Source organism: Drosophila rhopaloa, unplaced genomic scaffold, assembly GCF_018152115.1.
Source record: "Drosophila rhopaloa isolate 14029-0021.01 unplaced genomic scaffold, ASM1815211v1 contig_115, whole genome shotgun sequence".
In the NCBI taxonomy this organism is placed as follows: domain Eukaryota; kingdom Metazoa; phylum Arthropoda; class Insecta; order Diptera; family Drosophilidae; genus Drosophila; species Drosophila rhopaloa.
Genome location: NW_025334990.1, coordinates 4,269,175 through 4,279,640, shown reverse-complemented (window position 1 = coordinate 4,279,640; position 10,466 = coordinate 4,269,175). Strand labels below are relative to the sequence as shown.

General features: G+C 41.0%; 3 protein-coding genes across 6 annotated transcripts; 1 reads left to right on the top strand and 2 right to left on the bottom strand.

The window, feature by feature from the left end:
* Positions 1-210: 210 nt before the first annotated feature.
* LOC108041695 lies at positions 211-3,376 on the bottom strand. Of its 3 annotated transcripts, none has more exons than XM_017119684.2 (6): positions 3,279-3,376; positions 2,270-2,384; positions 2,114-2,205; positions 1,922-2,052; positions 518-1,856; positions 294-388 (listed from the first exon to the last, which is right to left on the bottom strand). In XM_017119684.2, the coding sequence occupies exons 2-6, from the start codon at positions 2,292-2,294 to the stop codon at positions 332-334; spliced, it is 1,644 nt and encodes a 547-aa protein (XP_016975173.2). In that variant the 5' UTR covers positions 2,295-2,384; positions 3,279-3,376; the 3' UTR covers positions 294-331. The 3 variants fall into 3 exon arrangements, with proteins under 3 accessions (XP_044312442.1, XP_016975173.2, XP_016975174.1); XM_017119685.2 differs by lacking the exon at positions 294-388 and having other exon boundaries at positions 1,412-1,454; positions 1,513-1,856; XM_044456507.1 differs by lacking the exons at positions 1,922-2,052; positions 2,114-2,205; positions 2,270-2,384; positions 3,279-3,376 and having other exon boundaries at positions 211-388; positions 518-1,454; positions 1,513-1,673.
* A 241-nt stretch (positions 3,377-3,617) lies between these two features.
* Positions 3,618-8,283, top strand: LOC108041693. Of its 2 annotated transcripts, none has more exons than XM_017119683.2 (6): positions 3,618-3,736; positions 3,794-3,885; positions 3,945-4,084; positions 4,142-5,483; positions 7,904-8,102; positions 8,164-8,283. In XM_017119683.2, the coding sequence occupies exons 1-6, from the start codon at positions 3,712-3,714 to the stop codon at positions 8,166-8,168; spliced, it is 1,803 nt and encodes a 600-aa protein (XP_016975172.2). In that variant the 5' UTR covers positions 3,618-3,711; the 3' UTR covers positions 8,169-8,283. The 2 variants fall into 2 exon arrangements, with proteins under 2 accessions (XP_016975172.2, XP_016975171.2); XM_017119682.2 differs by having other exon boundaries at positions 3,619-3,736; positions 3,942-4,084.
* LOC108041692 (very long-chain specific acyl-CoA dehydrogenase, mitochondrial) lies at positions 5,594-7,640 on the bottom strand. The gene has a single exon (XM_017119681.2). The coding sequence runs from the start codon at positions 7,583-7,585 to the stop codon at positions 5,714-5,716; it is 1,872 nt and encodes a 623-aa protein (XP_016975170.1). The 5' UTR covers positions 7,586-7,640; the 3' UTR covers positions 5,594-5,713.
* Positions 8,284-10,466: the final 2,183 nt, after the last annotated feature.

Sequence of the window (10,466 nt, the reverse complement as noted above, 5' to 3'; positions counted from 1 at the left end):
ATTGTGTTTCAATTTGGCGTTGAACCGCTTTAAAAGTTGGTGCCACACAATCAAATACTTCTTTGAGTTTAATAAAAGTAAGTATATTAGATTTTGGAGATCAAAACAAAAAATAAAATTTTAAATGGAAATCCAAGAGATACCCAGTAATTTGTTCAGTAAATCTTTGAAAAACTATAGCACACATTTTGAAGATAATTATGTCTTGCAGTTTAATATTGTAACAACATGTAACATTCCATAAAACGACTATAAAAAGTTGAAGTTACATGTTTTACTTTCTATACGGTAAGGTCGAACTCTGATCTAACCATCTTCTAAAGAGTCTCGTTCATTGATCATCTGTGCATTTCATTTGAATGATACCTTCGAGCTTCAAATCTGGAACCTAAAATTTAAAAAGTAAGTTGTTTTTAATTTGAATTAAGGGGGAACTAAAAAGTTTGATTTCAATAAATATGAAATTCATTTAAAACTCACTTAATATTTGCACACTTTAAAATTATCGTATACTTACTGACTGGATGAAATCGTTAATTTGCTTGTCGTTCATAGATGACCATAGTTCAATGGGTAGCTTCCTCTGATCCTCCTTGCTCGCGATCTCCTGGTGCACTCGGGTCACAATACCACGTACCAGATTTGGGTTCGGCTGGTCGCATTCGTTGAGTCGCAGGTGGTTCAATCTGGGGCAGCCGCAGAACAGATGCACTATCATGGAGACACTTTCGCTGTTGTGCCTGAAGTAGAGCATTTCCAAGTTCTTAAGGTTTGCAAGCTCCTTAAGCACAACATCGTCCACCTCGGTATCGTGCAGTAGGAGGGCACGAAGGCCGCTAAGTCTTGCAACTTGTAGAAGCTGTTCTCTGGGTACAGGGAAACCCAATATTTCAAGGTGATCAAGCTGCTCCGACTTGTACTTTACCAACTCACATATAAGAATTCGACACAGTGAGTCGGTAAATGCGGGGTAATTTGTGAGCGGATTGCATATGGTCAGGTGCTTTAGTTTGGGCAGTTGGGGCACAAACTCATATGTGGTATATGGAAACGCTGTTACCCGGAGCACCTCCAGTGAAGGACAACAATTATCCGTCACCATTATTTTAAAAACTCTTAATGGTGATGTATTCACATTCTGTATGTTGAGTTCCCTTAGTTTAGGCAAACGCCTACACATCTCGGGCAGGTATTTGGCTTCCAAGTCCCGACATTCGTTAAGGCCCAATACCTCAATGGAGACCGGTAGTTCAGCCAAAGTGCTCCCTGTTAGGAAATTATTGCTCAATGTTAATTTCTTTAAATTGATCAGGTTTTCAAGATCCAAAAGCGGTTCGTCGGCTATATCTGAGTTGTGCAGCTGCAGCTCCTCCAGTTGATTCATATTGGCAAATATAGTGTGCATGTGCAGCCCGATTCCGGGGCTGCACACCACCTGCACGCTCTTCAGATTCCTGCAATAATCTCTTATAAACTGAGCAAGCCGTTCCGAGTGATCCGCTTCGAATTTACCATAAAGGACCTGTATATGAGCCCCGAATAGTTGAAAGTAGTATCGAATGTCCCATACGGTCATGTTCCGGAATTGACCCAAGTCCACACAAGTGTGCAGCCTGGCTGATTCCCTCTTGAAGATCGCCCTTATACGCAGACAAGTCTTGGCAAAACGCACCTTATCTTGCAGTTCCAGTTTTGCCATTATGTGCTCCAAACAATAGTCATTAAGGCCCAAGATGAGCGATGGTCCCTGGAGTTCCTCCGGGGATGATCCGTAGGCGTCCGGCTGGTCCCAACTGTCACTGGCCTCTACAAGGAACTCTATCCCATTCACTTTATGATTGCAAGTGCGCAGGGCTCTGGGAAAGGGTTTCAAATGAATTGAGGGGTTTCAATAAAGGGTAAACAAGAGAGTCACACTCACCTAGCTGCATCTTTAACATTGTCATAAATCACATAGCCACTTTGAAACATAGATGAATTATTTGAAAACATTTTGATTTCCAACACAGGTCCGAAAAGTTCAAAGTAAGAGCACAATGTGCTTTCCTTGAGCTGGAGAAACAACAAAGGAAACTGTATGGAACTCAAATCAACCAGGACAAGTTATATCTACCTTGGACGGAGCATCGCACCAGCATAGTTTTTTTACTGGAACGTGATCCTCTGTGTAGGCAACTGAGTCTATAAAGTAGTAATTTGGTTCAGCTGCAATCAGGAAATAAGTGTTTTTACATATGTAAGTAGATTAAAATCTATTTGATTAACTTACTTGGATTGCTCACGAAGTATGCCATTTTTAAAATTGTGTCATAGGCAGAAGTCGATTGGCCAGTTATTTAGTGGGCGACCACTGTCTTTTTTTTATTTTCGGAATTAAGCAGTAACTATAAAGTTCCAAAAATATTTCAATAATAAAAATACATACATATGTACATATGAACATGCTTTAAAATTTCATGCAATGATTGTGAAAAAACATTTAAAAACGAAATAGTCGAGAGGATCGACTTTAAGATACCCGTTAGTCAGCTAACCAATTAAAAAAAAATAATTTAATAACTTACCTCTAACAGGTCTCTAAAAAAAATTGTATGGTTTCTGGGCGTTAGAGTGGACGTGGCAACATATTGTGCTGCGTAAGAAAACTATAATCTTCATGATAAAGCTCAAATATCAGGATCCGTTTCCGAGATCTCGTCGTGCATGCGGACGGACATACATACATGGATCAACTTGGCTAACGATCCTGATCAAGAATATCTATTCCTTAAAACTTCTTGTTACATACTTTCCAACGAATACAATATACCCCTTTACTCTAGACTCCTTGAGAATGGGTATAATTAATAAAAGTTGAGAGCGAAGAACTCCAAAAATTGCGAGAAAAGTATCCCCAATGGACGGCGATTTCTTAGAAAAAACGTACACCAGGATTTTTTTTTTATTGTCAAAATAATAAAGATTCTTATATTCAAGAACTGGGTAATTGCGATTTCTTAAGAAACGACTTGAATAACATATAACTCATGTAAACCTTAAAAAATAGGGCATGATTTTCACGGTGTAACGGCCTTTACCTATACAAAAAATAAAAAAAGTTTCCCCTTGGACCGTTTTTTTTTTAATTTACATATTTACATATAAGTTATATATTAGTTATCGAAGATCGGTTGTATGGCATCGGTGCTATACTAGACAATTGCTAAGCAAAAAACAAAGCGTTTAAAAAATGATCATACAAGGGATACACCATCAGGTATCACAATGAACCCACTCACCACAACTTTTGGTCCAACCCAGCTTTCGAGATCCGAATCTTCGGCCGACGGATAATGTTCCGGATTACTACTTTAATTTAAGCGGCTGTTTCGTTTTCTATTATTATTGACTTTGGCACATATGGACACCTGCTTTTTCTCAAGACTGCTGCCTCCATCAACTCCGTACTCTGATCGACTCGCCAACAATCCCATAAAGATCGCCGGGTTTGAACACCACACTGAAAAAACAGATGTTTTAGAACCCTACCCTCACAACCATGTTCTGAATTTCGATCCAAAAACCATTTTGCCATAATTTGGAATGGTATATTCTCATCTGATATTTTCTGAAACCTCCTTCGGTCACACTGGAACTGACAGCTTTGATTTTTAAATTAATATCCAATTCCGAGCACAGGCAGAGATTATCAGCACAAAAGCGGAATCAAATATGACTCATATTCTGGAAGATCCGTGTAAGTTTCAGGGAAATGCATGTGTTGCTAGTTGTAACTAGTAAGTTTCTATTTTAGCCTATCGAAACTACTATTTCAAGGACTCGATTGCCTACACCGAGGATCACATTCCCGTGCAGAAGGTCCACATTTACAATGTTTTGCCGAAGGTAGCGTTTTTCTGGGCCTTTGGGTACCTCGTTAACCCATTGTTGATTCTCTCCAGAAGTTGAACAAAAAAATGCTTGAGCATTACTTTGGGATCTATGGACGCGTGCTTCGTCTGGAGGTCTTCAAGCCTAAGAGTGGAGAACGCTGGCGCAGACTGACCGGCTTCGTTTTGTTTGCTAAAAAAAGATGTGCCGCCAAGTACGTTCTTAATCACTGTGAATTCCCAGCTCCAACCTCCTTTCCATTTTTTGCCAGAGCCCTGAACCGCCGAATCCATCGTCTGCACGGGACTAGTTTTAATGTGATGGCCAGTGACAGCTGGCACCAGCCGGAAGCCTATGGAATGTCCCGTGATCCGCCGGAGATCCTGCCCAACACGGAGCACCCATCGCCGCCGGCTATCATGATTCTCAATGACCACTGCCTAGAGCATGTTTTCCAGTACCTAACTTTGCCGGATCAGGTGCACTTTGCCAGGAGCTGCCTACGCTTTAGGGGCATCTACCAGATGGCCACCACACGGCTGCACAAGTCGGTGAACTTGAGCCAGTTCAATAACATGACCGTCTGGGACATGCGCGACTTTTTTGAGCTGTCCGGTTCTCATGTAGAGAAGTTGATGGGCGTGTTGCCCATGATCAACTCGGAACGGCTAACTAACTTCTTGGCCCTTAGGTGCACTAATCTTATGACAATGAAATTGTTCAAGTGTCACAATATCTTGCCCAACATGCACAAAATATTCTCCAAGATGCACAAGCTGGAAACGCTGGAACTACAGAATTCGAATATAGAGGACGACTCTCTCTTGACCCTGCGAAATCTGCGTAGCCTGAAGACGCTCAATTTAGATGGCAATCAGTTAATCGGCTCTACGCTGGCCAAGTTACCGGTCACCATAGAGTCGTTGTCACTTAACGACTGCGGCTTATGTGGTGGTTACCTTACAGCGATTGGCAAGGTCTTACACCAGCTGAAGAAACTTAGCATTATCGATATAGTTGACGGTTCTGTGGACTTCCAAACTATAATTCAGGACAAGTCCTTTGCCTTGCTGGAGACCCTGCGGATCACCGTCGACGAAGACGAGAAGTACGAGCTTGTGGCGCAATTGCCCAGCTTGAAGAATCTGACTATATATACGAGTTTCGAGGATGGGCTTCGCATAGAGCTACTCGAGCAGCTGGTGAAGCACAAGTCTAAACAGTTGGAAAAACTTGAAATATTTGGTCCCATACAGTTGACAAAGGAAATGCTTATCCACATCTCCAAACTTGAAGGATTACACACTCTAATTGTTAGCCATGTTAAGTCTGACAATGACCTTGTCTTACTCTCTAGTCTTGTCAATCTAGAGCAGTTCACCCTCCGACAATCGGGAAACGTAAGCGATTTTGCGGTCCTGAAGTTGTTTCGCTCCTGTCGTAAACTAGACTACCTGTATCTGGAGAACTGCGAGATTTTGACCCACAGGTTGGTACTTGACATAGTGGGCCAGGTGCGCAAGGAAATGGACAACAAGAAGATGCATCGAAAGTTACCCATCCAACTGGGAACCTTACAATTGGACTACGACGAAAAAACTCTCATCCAGGAGGTAAGTGATTTTCAACCTTTTGTTTGTATGTTTGTTTGCTATGAAATGAAAACCTCCTTTAGGTTAGCACTCATTTACTAGTTTAGAGCCCGACTTAAGAACGTTTTCGATTTTAGTAAATAAGTGAGGTTTACTTTATTGTTTCGTGTTTCATTATTTACAATATTTTTTTTGATTTCATATTTAAAAAAACATTCAAAGGCTTTAAATTCGTATTAATGTAAATTTGACTAACTTTGTTCTAAGACTCCAGTTGTATTTACACCACCATTTTCAAGGGTAGTTAAAGCGATTGTGGATATTTTGTCATTAAGGGCCTTGTGATGCCTAGAAGTGGCAGCCTGCAGGTTCTTGATCACTCGATCAGAGGCCTGAATGGTCAGTGCCTTGGTCATGTTAAGCTCGTGCTGCGCAGTTGGAAGATTAAGACTTACAGCGCGAGATGATCGTGATTGCGTCACAACCATAGAGTATATATCAATGGCAGCGTTTGCCAGTCGTGTTAGCAAAATTTGCTCGTTTACTATATTTTTGTTGTATCGCAGCAATAGTTCTTCCACCGACTGACCGAAAAGGTCAATGCAATGGGCTGTTTTCTTGGCATAGGGTAGGAGTTCATCCACTACGTGAACACTCAAATCGGTGCCTCCCAAACCGACCGTCGATGCAGCACGCTTTGAGGCTTCCTTGAAAATCAGTCCCAAATTGGCGGAGGGATTTTTAAATGCTCGCTGCAGTTCCTTGAGATGGGACCCCGCATATTGGATGCCCGTCAGTGCAATGAACAGCCGAAGAATGTCGTTTGTGCCCTCGAATATGCGGAAAATACGCAAGTCGCGCAGGACTCGTTCTAGACCTGTTTCCACCATATATCCCATGCCGCCCAGAATTTGAATGGCCTCGTCGCAAACGTACCAGGCGCTCTCCGAGGCATAGATCTTTGATATCGCGGCTTCCAAGTGATAGTCCTTGCTGCCGGCGTCCATGTTTTGCGAAATGGTGAACGCCATTGATTCCGTGGCATATTGCAGAATATTCATTTGGGCTAACTTCTCTTGAATGGATCCATAGTTCTTTAGTTTTTGCCCGAATTGCACACGATTGTTGGCATGATCGGTGGCCAATTCAATGCATTTTTTCATTGTTCCCGAGAGCGTGGCACCCATTCCGAACCGACCGTTGTTCAATATGTTCATGGCAACCTTAAATCCATCCCCTTCCTTGCCAAGCACATTTTCAATTGGAATTTTAACATCTTCAAAGTAAACTTCAGCAGTGTTTGATGCCTTGATACCCATTTTTTTCTCTGGTGGTCCATTGGTAACTCCTCCAAAAGATCGTTCCACAATAAACGCAGTAACCTTGTCCTTCTTTTCGCCAGTCTTTGGGTCCACCTGCTCGGTCTGAGCGAATACAGTCATTATTTCAGCTATTCCACCATTAGATATCCAAATTTTCGAACCATTTAGCACGAAGTACTTTTGATCAGCGCTTTTAACAGCGCGACACCGAATCGATCCAGCATCAGATCCGGAACTTGGCTCCGTGAGGGCAAAGGCCGCGTAGACTTGCTCGGAGGCCACTTTGGGCAGATATTTCTCCTTTTGTTCCGGGGTGCCGTACAAAAGGATTCCCTTGAATCCAATACTCTGATGGGCGCCAATCGTGATGCCCAGTCCCAGATCATTGGCACCTACAATTGCGCACAGTCTGCCGTACTGGGTATTATTCAGACCGAGGCCGCCGTAATCAGACGGCACTTGGATTCCAAAGGCCCCAAGTTCCCACAAAGCCGTCGCCGTGGTGTCATCTAGTTTGGAATTCGCATCGTTCAGTGCGGCGTTATTGACGTCCGCGAAGAATCGTTCAAACGGGTCTATCAGGCTGTTGGTCAGCTCCTTCTGATCCGAGCTCAGCACATCCGGATACGGGAACACTTGGCTTGACTCCAAGGACCCCCGAAATATGTTGGCCATAAAAGACCCATTCTCACTTGCCTTGTCCTTGCTTCGATTGGTTTCCGCCCCCAACTTGGGACTATGCGTCGCAATTCGCCTGCAGAACGTAGCGTTTCCTGCTAATTTCGTGCTATACCTCCACATAATTTCTAATTATTGTTAAATCGCCCTTTGGACCAAGAGATTTAAGTGTGACCAAATTCCCAATCACCCACAACGATTTTATCATCACAGCCTTCAACCATTTGTATCCGGTATATTTTTCTAGTATTAAATGTTGGGCATTTATATTAACGGTTTTTCTAGAGATTTTCAAAATTACTTAAAATCCGCAAAAAAACGGCCCAATATATTAATTAGTTTAAATCAAAGGCCACAAAAACGAATTTGATAGCTTTAGTTTGTTATTGTTTTATTCAAGACCATTTTCTTAAACAACATTGTCTGACGTTCGACTTTCAGCATCCTGTTAGAGTGCCCAAAGATATTATCACAATACTATACGATGAATCCGCCAAATTTGATTTGTCACCTAATTATTCGGTAAGTGATGACGATGACGACTTGGATTTTGATTTTGGATACGGATACGTTCATCCCTCGTGGCCATACGACAGTGATGGAGACTTTGTCGGCTTGGGACTGTTTGGCGACGATTCGGGTACGTTTATCTTTCTTACAAATTTTGCTAAAAATTAATTTTTTTCTATTTGACACTCCAGATTGATTACCGTTAAATCTCAACAACCACTGAAACAAAGTATTCATTTCAGGAAAAATAATCAATATTTATTTTCATTGTCAAATGGAATTTTAAATCTCATTGCCAAATAAAAAAGGAATCGTAAATAAAAAGAAACAATTTTTTTAATGCGAATTAAATGACCGTTCTAAGCTTGAGATAATATAAGGTTTTGGGAATCTGGTAAAAAGAATTGTATGTAGTATTTTGTGGGTACAACTTATTAAGATAGATATTCATGAAGAAATTGTAATTGCTGTGTATTCGCTAATTCATCGAATTGCTGAATGGTTGAATTGTAGTTACTTGTACTTACAATTTCAACTTTAAGAGATTTGAGCAGTTCAACAATTTTCTAGGCTGTTGAATCTTTAAAAACCAGAGTATATTTTTTTTAAAAGGAAATCAAATTCAGTTTCAGTTATTTATAGTGTATTTAAATTTAAGCAGTTACGCAAGTCAGCAGCTTGACAACAGCAAGTTAATTTTGTGCCTTTCCATCATTTGTCGAACATTTTCAACGATTCAGCCCTTCGGTCGTTAAGGAAATACTACTTTAATATAAGCTAATTATTATGATATTTGTTGTATTTAAAATCTTTCACCAACAAAGTGGTGTTTTTGATGATATGATCATGATGATTTATTCAAGTCCCCTCTTTAATCCTTTGGCGTTTGTCCAGATGGACAAAAAAGTGTTAAATGCGTATTTTAGAAAATACGGTTCTAATCGGAATCTGTGGGGCCAACGTTCTTCGTTCATCTTGGTTCTTGATGACTATTGCTTGGAGCGCATCATGGTAAAACTGGGACTACGAAATCAGGTTCGATTTGCTAGGATCTGCTTGCTTTCCGGGCCGTCTACTGCGAGGTATCAGCAAGGCTGCTCGCTCCAGTGGACTTGGGTCTGGGCTGAGAAATAAACGATTACTTTTATTCCGCAGCAACTAGCAACACATGCATTTCCTTGAAACTTAAGGTAAAGGTCCGGGAAAAAAAGTAATAGTAAGATCAATCTTGTGCCAATGAAGCAAGTATTACACGTTTTAGGAGCGGCAGAGAGTCAAGATTTGTGATTACAGGAAAAAGTCTATTATAGTCAGTACATAATACTCTGAAAGGCTCATGCAAGGCATAGTTATATCTACAATGATTTAAAATTAGGGGAATATAATTTCTAGTTAATATACTTGGCACAGAAAAGTTTAGCCGACTTATCAAGTCGGGGCAGTCAATATCACCATGTATAAGGTTATAAATAAAGATAGTACCAAGCATCGTTCTTACTAGAATAAAAAGGTAAAGCAAAAAAGTACAGATTCAATACGACCAATATGTATTCCGTATTGTGGACTCCAAACGGGATACCCATACTCCAGAATCGGACGGACTAGCGAAATAAATAAAGTTTTAGTTAAATAAGGATCATCGAATTTTTTTGACCACCTTTTAATAAGTCCAAACGCTCCTCTGGCTTTATTAACCATGGACGAAATCGCGTTCCAGTAAAAAAAATATCTTGGTACGATGCTCCATCCAAGGTAGATATAACTTGTCCAGATTTATTTGAGTTCCATCCATTTTTTTTTGTTCTTTGTGCTCTTACTTTGAACTCTTCGGAGCTGTGTTGGAAATCAAAATGTTTTCAAATGATTCATCCTTGTTTCAAAGTGGCTATGTGATTTTTGACAATGTTAAAGATGCAGCTAGGTGAGTATGACTCTCTTGTTTACCATTCATTTAAACCCCTCAATTCATTTAAAACCCCTTCCCAGATCCCTGCGCACTTGTAATCATAAAGTGAATGGGATAGAGTTCCTGGTACAGGCCAGCGACAGTTGGGACCAGCCGGACGCCTACGGATCATCCCCGGAGGAACTCCAGGGACTATCGCTCATCTTGGACCTTAATGACTATTGTTTGGAGCACATCATGGCCAGGCTGCACACTTGTGTTGAATTGGGTCAATTCCTGAACATGACCGTATGGGACATTCGATACTACTTTCAACTATTCGGGGCTCATATACAGGTCCTTTATGGTAAATTCGAAGCGGATCACTCGGAACGGCATGCTCAGTTTATAAGAGATTATTGCAGGAATCTGAAGAGCGTCCAGGTGGTGTGCAGCCCCCGAATCGGGCTGCACATGCACACTATATTTGCCAATATGAATCAACTGGAGGAGCTGCAGCTGCACAACGCAAATATAGCCAACGAACTGCTTTTGGATCTTGAAAACCTGATCAATTTAAAGAAATTAACATTGAGCAATAATTTCCTA

Excerpts from the sequence above, each read along its gene's own strand:
- LOC108041692 (XM_017119681.2), bottom strand. The coding sequence starts at position 7,585 with ATGTGGAGGTATAGCACGAAATTAGCAGGAAACGCTACGTTCTGCAGG.
- LOC108041695 (XM_017119684.2), bottom strand. The coding sequence starts at position 2,294 with ATGGCATACTTCGTGAGCAATCCAA. Across the intron at positions 2,206-2,269 it reads ATACTTCGTGAGCAATCCAA|CTGAACCAAATTACTACTTT; the intron begins GTAAGTTAATCA and ends TCCTGATTGCAG. Across the intron at positions 1,857-1,921 it reads AATGTTAAAGATGCAGCTAG|AGCCCTGCGCACTTGCAATC; the intron begins GTGAGTGTGACT and ends ACCCTTTCCCAG.
- LOC108041693 (XM_017119682.2), top strand. The coding sequence starts at position 3,712 with ATGACTCATATTCTGGAAGATCCGT. Across the intron at positions 3,737-3,793 it reads TCATATTCTGGAAGATCCGT|CCTATCGAAACTACTATTTC; the intron begins GTAAGTTTCAGG and ends TTTCTATTTTAG. Across the intron at positions 4,085-4,141 it reads AAAAAAAGATGTGCCGCCAA|AGCCCTGAACCGCCGAATCC; the intron begins GTACGTTCTTAA and ends ATTTTTTGCCAG.